We start from the raw sequence: 13,472 nt of genomic DNA on the forward strand, positions 1-13,472 counted from the left end.
GAATACAAATTCTAGATTGGACCTGTTATACATTAATTCTTAAGTCGTAAAAGTAATTCTTTGTTTACTAAGTATACTAAGTATACTAAATTTTGAATTGACCTTTAAATTACAAGGACCTTACATTTATACATTTCTAACCAATTACTAGTACATTAAAGTTATCATGTAACGGTTACTAATATATTAAGTAATTTTAATAGACTAAATTTTGAATTGATCTTTGAATTTACAAGGACCTCGGTTACTAATATATTAAGTAATTTATGCCGATATAAAGTGAGAAGGGGTTTTGGTTGATAAATTTCACTTTCCTAGAATACCCTTCTCATTTTCTTTTTCGTGTTCTTTTAAATTTTTGAAAAAACTACCACCTTTGAAAAAAAAATACCAGCTAGCTAATTTTTTTTTATTGCACACGCACGCCAATAATAATAATAAAAAAAATGAAACTTCACCAGTTTGCACAATGCCCAACTATAAAGTAGCAATATTGAAATAACAAACAGCAACCATGTCAATAAGTCGTAATTATCCATTCTATCTAATACTAATATAAGTACTTTATGCCAGACAGGTACATTAATCAACCATCAATGAAAGCTGTATCAATACATAAAAACCAATATCCAACCCTTCTTAAACGTCCTTCATAGTGTCTGCTAACTCTTTACTAAGCTCGTTCAAATCAGCCAACAGAATGTTGGTGCACAGTACCTTTCTGTAGAGCTCTTCATGCCCCTGGTAAGCAATTGTTTGAAAACAATTCTTAGATTACAAACATAAAACTACTGGCACCAAAGTACATAGTTATCTAACTACTACTTACATGCATCCAATCGTTAACATCGGTGAAGATGTTGTATAAAAATAGCAGGCAGAGCATCCCTGAGTCATGAGCTTTCTTTTCCTTGGGCAATTTACTGAAATTTGACACTTCATACAACTCTAACTTACTGGGTATTTTGGTTACTATGGAGGAAAAAACACCTTCTGCAAATTCCAGCTGAATATAATTTAGGCAATAGTTAGTTACATAAAACACTAAACAATTACTAATTTTCAATCTAAGAAATGAACAAGATAAAAAATATGTCATTAACAATAGCCAATGGTAGGATATAGTGAATTACCACCATCGGGAGTACTTTTGAATGAATTGAATGGGGATATGGATTCTTGGTGTCAAAGACAACAACCATTTTTGCTACTTAAACTTATCAAGTACAATGTTCTTCTTCCATTATGCAACACCGGAAAGAAGACCTGCATGTGTGTGAAATCATGCGAAACCAAAATAATTTAATTAGTTTTGTCAAATTAAATCACCATACGACATATTTAATTAGTAACCTAATCAATTCTTTTAATAACAAAAAAATAGATATATGCTAAACATAAACAACCAAACTTAAATCGAAAAATTAAAAATTGAGCATGATTGTGTTACCCTTTTATGGTTTTCCAATCGATCACAAACTGCAGTATCAAGTGCAATGTCCTTCACACATCTATTCACAATGTCCCCAACATCGCCTTGGGCACTTAGTTTCTTTATAGCCTCATCCTGCATGGATATGGGGACATAATGTGTTTAGCATATTATACTTACTACTGCCTACATCCCAACAACATATGACTAAGTTTGAAAGTATTTACCACGTAAGTTGCTGGCATCACGTAAACGTGTCTCCCATTCTTTGGATCTCCACCAGTGAATTCATTCAACAACTTCCCAAAGGCTTCCATAATAAGCTCAGATATCGACCCATTCTTCTTAAACGAATCGTATATAATGCCGCGAGTCACAGTTAATGTTCCAAACTTAAACATCACTGAATTTCTCAACCTTATTATTTCAATAAAAAAAATTGTATCAAAAATACAATTCAGTCTTTGACACATAATTGGTCAATTATAACAATGCATGTAATATTGTCTTTGATAATGACACTTACGATTCATCTCCTTTTTTCTGCAGTATGTTCTCAGCAAGTCTTCTAGCGGTTGGGGACATACTAGGTCGTTTTTTAGATTGAGGTCGATCGAGGTCTTGATGAGGATCTGCTATACGTTCTCCCTCATCCTCCTAAAATGGCAAACAACAAAAAATTATCACTAAAACTAGTTGCATATTAGCATGTAACAAATGTATAAATAGTAGCTTTTTTTGAGGTACCTCATCTTGAGGTCCTACCTCCCCATCAGGGCTATCATCTTCGGATGGTCCATCTTCACCATCAGGTTCATCTTCCTCAGGATCCTCCCCAACAGGTGTATCATCCTCAGAAGGTCCATCATCACCATCAGGTTCATCTTCCTCAGCAGGTTCATCATCATCTTCAGGTTCATCTTCCTCAGCAGGTTCATCGTCACCTTCAGGTTCATCATCACCATCAGTTTCATTGTCTCCATCAGGTCCATCTTCCCCTTCAGTGCTTTCATCATCATCATCTTCCCCGTTGGTGTCCTTGTCTGATTCATTATCGTCGCTTTCATACTTTTTCTTCTTGGCAGCCCTCTCTAAAACCCTTCTTTTTTTTGTATAGTTGGTACTTTTCCGGGGTTTCAATTTTTCTTCCTGGAAAAGATTATATAACACAAATAAGCAATTTAAATAATACTCATATCGAGTCAGTAACCATTATTTCAAACAGGATAACACCTTATCAGAGTCTGACTTAGATTTAGATATTTTCCTCTTATCACCCAATTTGGCAGATAATTCCTCTGGGTCGTCCTGCAACATTTAAAATGCAATTTTCAAAGTGTATTTATGTGGGATAATTAAGTAACATTCTAATATTCATTTTAAAAAATATATAGTTCCATAAAATTCTATAACAATCACCTCATCCTCATCCTCATTCCTTCTCTTCTTACCCAACTTGCCTCCTTTCTTTTGTCTTTTGGCCTGCGACATTGATAAAAATATTTATTGTTATTAATTTAGTAACGTTGATCAAAATAATTCTAGCTTAGCTGTCACATTGACAATCAAATTAATTGTGATTAAAATAATAACCATGATAAGCAAAATTATTATGTGATGACTATATTAATAACCACAAAATATATGAATGTGGTCAATCTATAAATTCATAAATAGATTAGCCACACTCATATAAACAAACTTATAGATTAGCCCCATTCATAAATAGATTAGGTATAGCTAAATTTGGAACAATGAGAAACATATTTCTAAATTACGAGTAACTAAATATATGTAATTCTATATTAATTGTGATTAATTTAGTAACCATGGAAAACATAATCCAAGAAGAATTAATCATGTGTACTATTAGAATAGTTACTAGATCAAACATGTTTATACTTGCTACTATTCACGAAAAACTATACCTGCTCATCTCTTGAAGATGAAGCTGCCTTAGATCTTTTCTTCCCAACTGAAATGCCCTTTTGTGGCAGTCCTTGTCCCTGCTAAATAATTTAAACCAATAAATGTTGGTTAAAGTACCAAAAATGTCAATAAAAATTCATTGAACTGAAACAATAAGTCAATAATCATTCCACATCAAACCGTTAATTAGCATAACTATCACCTCTGTTGTACTTGCATTCTTCGACCTTCTTTAATTAGCTACCACTGTACCTTTTCTCTTACCATTGTCATCCTGACATGTAGTTCAAAACAATGTTAGTTTTTAACCTAGTAACTCTATCAACAAGATAAAAAATAATTGACCAAATGGAGATAGCACCTCATTGTGTCCTTTATTCTTACTATTGACCTCTTTGGCCTTTCCTTTTTTTGGAGGCCTTTTTCTGATATTATCCACTCTCGTCTCACGTAATTTTTTTATTTCACCTTCATGCAATACAGATTTTGATGTAAAGCATGGTAAATTTGGAACAAAGGCAAAACATATCTTAATATATGATTATAAGACTTAGACTGTCACTAAGTTCTGAACCAGAACTGCAATCTCTCAGCCACTCTGGAGACTCGAATGACTCACCGATCGGATATGCTTTTCCATAAACGACATCACGCACTACCTAATATTATGACACGATGTATTAACTTTTATGAACACACTTGTACTTTTTTTATCTCATTGTTTGCTTAAAAATTATGTATATTATTAGTTGTATGGTACGACATAATTAAATAACGATCTTGTGTTATACCTCAGCTGCACCAAATTTTCCATCTGTTCCCTTATCAGCGGCAATAGCAGCATTAACACACCATTGTTCCCAAGCCCCTAGCCTTGGTACACTTTTGTCCCACATCATCCCTCTTCCATCTATGTTAAGACGATCAAGGTATGAAATATGCCACATAGTGTGAGTAACTATAGTCAGTTTGCATGAAAAGAAGTCAATTTGCACTTAAAATACAAAGGTTAGCACTATTAAAGAACTGCACCTACCACAAGAACCAAAGGAGATCCCTTAAATCCCTTGGCAGGATCACTTCCTCCATACTTGACCATCCAATCAAGTATGTATTTGGACCAGTTATACCTCTTTGCTTCATTTATGTACTTGTCTTTCAGCAACCAACAAAGGCTAGGGCTAATGTTGTTACTTGTTGTAGTGCATAAAACATTACCCAAAACACAGAGGACAAAGTGTTTAAGAAAGTCTTTGTTTTCCACAGATGTACCATGCACTTGTTGTGGACAACTGCAAAGCAGATCCCCCCTGAATTATTGTAACTGCTCTTCAAGTCTTGGAATTTTTTGTCAGTGACATCCATTTCAGGAATGCTCAAAGTCAGGGGTCCATATGGAAGTCCAGTGATCCAACCCACCATCTCCTCGTTTATTGTTATTTCATAGTCGTCTCAGATTCGTAACACTTTTCGTTGTGGATCCCATCGACTGTATAAATATGCCAAAAAGTCCCTGTCAAAGTGCTTAATTTTTATGTTGAGAAATGTCCTGAAAATTGTTTTCTTCACAAACTTCTTTCGCCCTTCAGTCATGGCTTTGATAGCAACTTGCACATCTTTGGGATATGCTCGTACGATCGGATACTGTAAGACGAAAATTAATCAAATAATCAAAATTATTTCTAAAAAACAGATACATTTAAACTACACAATGTCAAAATAAAAAAGTCTGAGAAACTATAAATTTAAATTTGTTCTTACGTTCTTATTTCCCTCTGACACTCTCGGTATTCCACGCGGCCTCTTTTGTACTTCCTCGGCTTCAGCATCCCCCTAACAACACACCATCATTGATTCAGAAAATATGTCTACTTAATTTAGTTCATTTTATCATATCAATTACCATGATGGATCCAAACAAAGTTAACAGTAACACTACACACAACTATTAGTAGGTTACTACAAATATAAAAGTCGTTACCAAAAAATAAAACAAAAAATATAATCTATACAGTACTACCATTGAGTAATCTATATTTGCTATCATAATCCGATTTTCATTCATTAATTGAACACCATTTAACAGAAGAGTTTGGAACCATACTTCTGTACTTGCCTTCATCTTTGGTCTTCCCGGTTTGCGTTTTGGTTTATCAGTTGTTGCAGATACATTATCATCAATCTTCGACGAACTAGATTTGTCAAATGGAACAACTTGTGGAGAATGAATTTCCTGTGTAACAAATGAATGAAATTTTGTTCTGAGCTAAATAAATGCAACAAGAGATCCAAACAAGTTACACAAAATCAATCTTGCTCTTTCCTATGTCACACACAATTAATCTTCCGCTCTACTATGTTACTAAACAAATGATTTACTATTATCACATAAAGTCACAACGCTTAAAGTGTAGAATTCTTGTATAACGCGACTGATATCATTTACAATGTAATCGTTACTAAATAAAAAAACTAATTATTATTACAATAAGCAATTTACTACCTGAGGTCGTTTATTTTTCCTCCCTTGCTGACTTGCACCTCCTGGTTGCTTGTTCATGGCCATTTCCTTATCCCCAGTTAGATCTACAACTAATGTAGCTGCTGCGCTTTCATTTGTCTTGCCCACAACATACTCAGGCTACAATAATATTTCAGCAATTAGCACACAAATTCACATATCCATATCACTATTTAGTCTTTAGAAAAGACATCCAAATACGGCAATCAACATTTGCTCCAAATCATTTAGTATTATTATGCGTTGCAATTACACTTCAAAACAAAGAAATCATGACAGAATACAATTTAAGAACTTTTAATGTATAGCTAAGCGACCATACTTGCATGGCCATATCATTTGGTTGGATGGTTGCATCATCCTTTCCTGGACCAGCATCCTTCTCTTAAGCACCATCCTTTCCTGCACCATCATGTTTCTCTTCAGCTGCATCCTTTGAACCATCCTTTCCTGCACCATCCCTTTTCTCTTTTTCACCATCCTTTGCACCATTCTTTCCCGCACCATCCTTTCTCTCTTCATCACCATTCTTTGCACCATCCTTTCCTGCACCATCATGTTTCTCTTCAGCACCATCCTTTGAACCATCCTTTCCTACACCATCACTTTTCTCTTCTTCACCATCCTTTGAACCATCCTTTCCTGCACCATCACTTTTCTCTTCTTCACCATCCTTTGCACCATCCTTTCCTGCACTATCATCTCTCTCTTCATCACCATTCTTTGCACCATCCTTTCCTGCACCATCACCCTTCTCTAGATCACCTCCCTTTGCACCTCCTGCCATCTTATCTGCCATGTCTTTACTTGGTTGACGTTCCTCTCCTCACTGGTTGTGGGAATGTTGTCATGACCTTGTAGTAGTTTAAATATGAAAAAGGGGTTCAAAGTTATAATTTACATAAAAAAAATTAATATTTAGCATATACATCCAACATACAATATCAATCTTTTGCATTAAAACCCTATGTTTTATTATATGATGCAAAGGATATGTGATACTAAACAAATGGTTACCGAATACTATTTCATAACTATTAATCTAAAGCTGAAAGACCATACCTGCATGGCCATATCAACTCTTTGGGAAGGCACATCATCCTTTTGTGCGTCTTCCACCATTTTCTTTGCTTGACGTTCTTTCCCCCCCTCCTCATTGACTTTTGGAATGTTGTCTTGACCCTAAAATAGTTGGAATATGAAATTTTAATGTACATACAAAATTAATATTTAGTATATACATCCAACATCATCAATCATTTGCATTTAACCCCTTTGTTTTATTATAATTGTCAAAGGATATGTGATATACAAAATTAATGTACAAACAAAATTAATATTTAGTATATACATGCAAATAATTGTAAAAGGATATGTGATACAAAACAAATCGTTACAGAATAAAATTTAATAACTATTAATATAAAGCTTACCTTTATGGCCATAACCATTGCTTGGGGGGGCACATCATCCTTTTGTGGATCAATTGGCTGTGAACCTCTTGCCACCACATCTCCACTGGCTTCTTCTTCCATTGGACCACCAGTATCTTCCCCAAATCCTTTTAGGGTAGCCAGATGATTCCCTGCACCACTTTCATTTATCCTATCTCCAACATCCTCATTTTTCGTCAAATCACCCTTACCTGACACAACTACAACACCTACATTCTTGTTCCCTTCCCCAATAACCTTCTCTGTCTCATTACCCTTCTCCATCCCTTCCACAATACCCTTCTCTTTCTCCATACCCTTCTCTTTCCCTTCCTCAACACCCTTCCCTTCACCATCAATCGGATGTAGTCCACTTAACGCCATTGCATTTGATTCTGGAACAACCTATACCACAACAGTACCAATTACAATCTTCAATATGTAATGAATTGCTAGATAATTTGTTTCTAAACAATTAACAATTATATACAAAGCCCAAAGTACTAAATTGACTTTAACATTAATTTCAATACACATAAATACATTATATTTCCAGATTTTTATAGTAATTAGAAAATCCCTATGTCAAGTACTTAAACAAAAAAGTTTGTAAGCAAACCTTGCTAGACGAGTCACCCATGGTGATGTCTACATCTTGTGTTGATGGTGTTGCTTGCGAAACTTGCCCTGTTCCACTTTCATCTATTACTCTTTCGTTCCCTGACCCTCCTACATTAATACTTTGTGCGTTTTGCGATAAACTTTGCTGGTTTTTTCCTCTACTTTTGCATCCCCTAAAGCCTTTGTATCATCATCACCATCTACCTCGACATAATCGTGTGGCGGGGCAACTAATTCCTTTTGATCTTTTAAACTGTAGGCCCAAAAAAAAAAACTTTTAATTTCATTGGATTTCCATGACATTAGTGGTTATGATAAACGAGACAAAATTATATACAATTGAATTTAACTAGATAATATTTGTATATATCATGCAAAATTTATGTTCAAACCCACGGCAAAAACTCTACAACAAGATTTTTTTGGAGGTTCTTCTTGATAATTGGTAAAAACAATTAATTAAACCCAGAACTTCATTAGTTATCACAAACTTGAGAAACAACTTTGCATTTTTAATCAATGAAAATTGTGTACAATTTGACTTACCTTGACGATGATTCTTCCATACTCTCCAACTATTGAAATGCTTCACTAAAAAACCGCTCTTGAAGTTTACAAAAGATAGAATACTAGAGATTTCTTTTTTTGTTGAAAATATATTTGTGGTTAGTTTTGTTTATTTACCTTTGTTTTTGACAGAAAATTTTAAAAATGTTGCTAAGTATGGTTTTCTTGATTTGAGAAGGAACAATTTTTTTTTTTTTTTTACTTTTTTGTTCTGACAAAAGAAGAATTAATGGGGATGGTGAACCGTCATAATTATCTCTCCTTGGTTTTATTTTTTTTAATCAAGTCATAATTGCCATTTACTAGCGTTTTTATTAACTTTTACCAAAAAAATTGAATCCACCACTAAAAATTCAAATAAAAAATAAATGAAATTTATTTTCATTCTAGGGCTCCGTGAAGACGTCAGCACTGGTACAATGGGTTTTCTAAAGTTACACTCTACCTTTACCATCTATCAAATCAAAAATTTTAGCCTTTTAAGATTTTTTTTGGTTACCCCATTAAATTGAATAAAAAAATATTTTCTGGGATTTACAAACAGGGGTGTACAAAAATTGGCCCGGACCTGAACCGACCTGAACCGGACCGGACCTGACCCAGACCTGTTGATTCAGGTCCGGTCCCGGTTTCTTAAAAATCCAGGTTTCCGGTCTCGGTCCAAACCCGGGGTTTTCAGGTCCGGACCTGAAACCCGGGAAAATCGTAATTAAAAAAAAAAAAAAAAAGAAGAAAACCAAACTCTGAAAAATTGAAATTGAGTTTTCGTGGACTTATTTGTATTTTCGGTGGACTCATTTGTATTTTTGGTGTTTGAGAATCGGGACTTTATAGACTTTATGTAGTTTTGTAATTGATAATTTTGGTTTGTATGTAATTATTAAATTATGCAACAGGTCTAAAAATCACAAAACAGGTCCATATGCAGGTCCAACGGGTTTTGTATTAAAAAAAAACGAAAAAGACACAAAACAGGTCCATTCAGGTCCAAAGCCGGACCGGACCTGATTTTTCAGGTCTGGCCCGGAACCGACCTGTTAATTCAGGTCCGGTCCCCGGTCCTCATAATTACCCAATTCAGGTCCCCGGTCCAAACAGGTCCGGTCCAGGTCCTGTCCGGTTTTGGACCGGTGTACACCCCTATTTACAAACCCTATTTAAGTTAATTTTTTCGTTTCTAAAAAGTACAAAAACTGATTTTTGTTACGAAATTGTATATTGATAAAGGTGTACAAAACTTACTAAGTAAGTCTGAAAAAATAAAAATTTAACATGTCATATTTATTTGTAAAATGATTTATTTTTTTTTACAAAGACTTAGTCATATGAAATTATTTTTTCTAAACTTGGAGAATTAAAATTGTTTAGCAAGTATAAATACCACTTGCTACAATTAAGCATATCACAATTATAGCTGCTAAAAGATGACACGACACGGGAGTAACTTTTTTTTTTTTTGTAGTGTTCCACAAGGTTCATCAATTGGCATACTCCGGATTTACAATGTATCGTATGGGTCCATAATTTACAATTACATCGTCAATATTGAGCCTAATTGCAGAAGAGATCAAATACATGTGTTTTACGTTTGTATCAAGATGATGTCAACAATTGTTACCTTTGTACAATTGTGGACACTAGGAATTTAAAAAGTTGATGATTGTTACCAAATATTAAAGCATATTTACATAGAACCAATAGATATTTGATATTAAAAAAATGTGCAATCGAGTAATATAGATATCTTACGTTGGACACCAGATATGCGTGTATTTGACAGCTTATTTCGTAATAAAACTATTACGCTTTAGATCCCACAATAAACATTACAATTTAGGAGATGGGTAAATCCCTAATAAAGAAAACAAAAACAACGAATGACATTAAAAAGGAAAAAATAAGATTCACGAATTGAAGCTAAATGTTATTAATAGTAAAAGATTAAATTTAAGATATCCAACATAGTGATCAATAAAATACGTTTTTAAAAAAAAAACATAAACAAAAATTTGCAACATTCTTTTTAATTTTTTTAAAAAAATTTCCTTTATTTGAGGGCAAATTATTTCCACCTTATGACAAGTATTAGGAAGTTTAAAAATAATTTTCAAATAAACAAAAGTAACAAAGAAGTAAGTAAAATTGTTTTCCCTATATAAAAAAAAGGAAATAAATAGAATTAGTTCATGGACTTGAAATTTTATTAACCGTTTTCCATAATGAATTGAAATACAATTTCTCATTTCAAATAAAACCCTATTGAAACTGCATCTAACCTCCCAACTTCATTCTTATCCCATTTTATCCCTTTATTTTTCTATCTCCAACTTCCTTTTACCTTATTATCCTTTCTCTTTACATTTAATGGCAAAGTTAACCATGTGGTATGGCGGTGCACTTGAAACAAATCCGATTCGAAGGTATGTCGGCGGGTCCGCTCATAATTTTACCTTTGAAAAGGAAGAGTTCACAATCGATAATTTCAAATCAAAGATTCACGACTTGGGGTTCCCAGGTATAAATTAAGGTTCGTAGCGTCCATGGAAGATTTACCAATTCAGCTTTACGAAATTGATAAGATGAGGGACTTCAAGCAACTCAGAAAGATGGTGTTCGAAAGCGGACATGTGAATGTTTTCATTGAAGACAAATCTAAGAGAGCCAGACCAAATGAACCTCAAGTTGAACACCTCAGTTCATCGTCACAGCATGAACAAGTGGGGTCCATGGTGGGAAAACACGATAACAGAGGTCAAACAGGGCAAAGTTCGACAAATCCTACTGGAAATCCAAATTGTGGAATAGATAACGATCAGGTTAATTTTTTTTTTCACACATGGGAGTTATATTTTATACGGGTTTTGTTGTGAGTAAATTGTTAGTCTTTTTTTGTCTATAATGTTTTAAAAAAATTATTTGGTGATATCAAATATTATTCTTATTATTTTTTGGGTGATTTTATTGTTTAATTCAGTCTGCATTTTTTGCTATTTCACCATTGTTCATGCTATTTATTGGCACATATATTTACAAATGTATAGAAAAGTAATTGGTGTACTTGTTCGTCATGAATATATTTTTGTCCCTTTTATAATATAATATCGTAATGGACATTACTGTTACTAAATAATTTACTATCAATGTCAATTTATCAGTCAACTAGCACTATAGGTAGTGAAGTCATATTGTTTGCGACACTTCAACTAAAGTCTATTTTTTAAGACTATTATATTTGTGTACATTGATTGCATTTCAACATGTTTATATAACAAACTCAGATTTTAACAAAGTTTACATAATTGAATATCATGCATAATAACCAGTTTTACTATATAATGTTCTATTAATTCTAATATAACTATCGTAGTAATGCCCATTATTGTTACTATATAATGTTCTATTAATTCTAATATAACTCATTAATGGTACTAGTGCTCAATATTTGCCAGTCCAATACTGACGAGGGTTAAATCGGTCGCTACAATCTAACTCTCAATCAAACAATACTTATAAGAACACCCTATAACCAAGTACAATGGCAAATAAAGGTTCGGTCCACGAGGAACGAGAGTAATTGCAAATCAATCTTAAACCTAAGCTAGTTCGAAATCAATGGAAAATGGTGTTCTAAAATACTACTAATAAGATGGGATAAACCAGATAAACTAAGACACTAGGGAAGACGGGAATTCACCAAACCATTGGTAACTACGCAACAAGGAATCACAGAGACAAACGGGATATGCAAAGACTATATGTCTGATCAATATCATGAGGTAGGAAGACAACGGGCAATATTAAGCTTGGATTTCTCATGCACTTAACATTACTCGATACATAATCAAACCACATTCAACAATGAAATACTCAATTCACAATCTCTTGTTCAAATCAAGGATATCATGCAATCAAATTCAAGATTCTAGGTTAGCTACTCCTATTATAATGAATTAACATGCAATCGCATATAATCAATTTAATCACAATCCGTTTATCAAAATCAATCCTCAATTACATAGGTTACCTAGGCCGGGTTTCATCCCGAAACCCTAGCTAGGAGACTACTCACACATATTCATAATCAAAGCAATAATGAATTCCAAAAGCATAATAGATATAAACATGAATTCTGATTAAGGAATAATAAAGCTTGATTAATAAACAAGAATGAATAATACCAATTGTATTGATGCGAATCAATGGAAAAGTTCAGAACTTTGATATCCGTCGTCAATGAATAATACAAAGAATCTTCACAAATCTTGCTTCAAATCAATCCAAGAAAACTAAAATCGCTAGAATAACCTCTAAGAAAACTAATGAATCTCTAATACTAAGAACGTTCTCCAATAACTCTCTACAAAGGCTCTCAAAAACTATCTCTAAAACTGTCCCTGCAATCCTCTTAAAGTCGGGCCTTATATACGTCTTCTAATTCGGAGAAGTCAAGCGCGCAGTCAACCCTGGATCAGCACGGCCGTGCTGTATTTGGCACGGCCGTGCTAGCTTGTCAGTAGGTAAACCGGATTTCTTCTTCAATTTGGCACAGCCGTGCTATATATGGCACGACCGTGCAGCTTCCTGGCACGGCCGTGCTAAAAATGACACGGCCGTGCTGAATATGCTCTAGCACGGGGCTCATACTGAAGCTGACACGGGCACGGGCAACATCTGGCACGGCCGTGCTAACGGCCTGCACGGCCGTGCGGGTGCGTGGATACTGACACGGCCGTGTTATTGGCTTGCACGGCCGTGCTGCCTTGCCTAGGGTTGCTTGCTTATAGGCCAGCACGGGTGTGCCTATGGTAACACAGCCGTCCTGCCTGTGCTATGTAATCAATGCACGACACTTGAACTTCCTTAACTCCTCGGACTTCGGTCAAGGCTAGCTCGGTTACGCATCAAGGGCTCGGGATCCGATTAAACTCGGTTGATATTACCTGAAAACACATCAAAAACAAACCGAAAA

The 13,472-nt window shown here is 34.5% G+C and overlaps 2 protein-coding genes across 2 annotated transcripts; both read right to left on the reverse strand.

Annotated features, from left to right (window-relative positions):
* Positions 1–461: 461 nt before the first annotated feature.
* On the reverse strand, positions 462–4,308 carry LOC110706642 (glutamic acid-rich protein-like). Its single transcript, XM_021884594.1, has 14 exons — positions 4,153–4,308; positions 3,912–4,020; positions 3,723–3,829; positions 3,606–3,635; positions 3,361–3,438; positions 2,852–2,914; positions 2,666–2,740; positions 2,180–2,581; positions 1,959–2,089; positions 1,660–1,849; positions 1,451–1,567; positions 1,134–1,266; positions 830–1,006; positions 462–741 (listed from the first exon to the last, which is right to left on the reverse strand). The coding sequence occupies exons 1-12, from the start codon at positions 4,306–4,308 to the stop codon at positions 1,186–1,188; spliced, it is 1,539 nt and encodes a 512-aa protein (XP_021740286.1). The 3' UTR covers positions 462–741; positions 830–1,006; positions 1,134–1,185.
* LOC110706827 lies at positions 3,977–8,912 on the reverse strand. Its single transcript, XM_021884794.1, has 10 exons — positions 8,483–8,912; positions 7,935–8,189; positions 7,316–7,720; positions 6,945–7,064; positions 5,865–6,002; positions 5,466–5,594; positions 5,123–5,194; positions 4,398–5,005; positions 4,153–4,271; positions 3,977–4,020 (listed from the first exon to the last, which is right to left on the reverse strand). The coding sequence occupies exons 2-8, from the start codon at positions 7,953–7,955 to the stop codon at positions 4,814–4,816; spliced, it is 1,077 nt and encodes a 358-aa protein (XP_021740486.1). The 5' UTR covers positions 7,956–8,189; positions 8,483–8,912; the 3' UTR covers positions 3,977–4,020; positions 4,153–4,271; positions 4,398–4,813.
* Positions 8,913–13,472: the final 4,560 nt, after the last annotated feature.

Source organism: Chenopodium quinoa, unplaced genomic scaffold (genome assembly GCF_001683475.1).
Source record: "Chenopodium quinoa cultivar QQ74 unplaced genomic scaffold, ASM168347v1, whole genome shotgun sequence".
In the NCBI taxonomy this organism is placed as follows: Eukaryota; Viridiplantae; Streptophyta; class Magnoliopsida; order Caryophyllales; family Amaranthaceae; genus Chenopodium; species Chenopodium quinoa.

Coding starts and splice junctions, on each gene's coding strand:
- LOC110706642 (XM_021884594.1), bottom strand. CDS start 4,308: ATGTGGCATATTTCATACCTTGATCGTCTTAACATAGATGGAAGAGGG. Junction 3,830..3,911: donor AGAACTTAGTGACAGTCTAA/GTCTTATAATCA, acceptor TATTGCATGAAG/GTGAAATAAAAAAATTACGT. Junction 1,568..1,659: donor TGATGCCAGCAACTTACGTG/GTAAATACTTTC, acceptor ATATCCATGCAG/GATGAGGCTATAAAGAAACT.
- LOC110706827 (XM_021884794.1), bottom strand. CDS start 7,955: ATGGGTGACTCGTCTAGCAAG. Junction 7,721..7,934: donor TGGGTGACTCGTCTAGCAAG/GTTTGCTTACAA, acceptor GTTGTGGTATAG/GTTGTTCCAGAATCAAATGC. Junction 5,006..5,122: donor TGTCAGAGGGAAATAAGAAC/GTAAGAACAAAT, acceptor TTCGTCTTACAG/TATCCGATCGTACGAGCATA.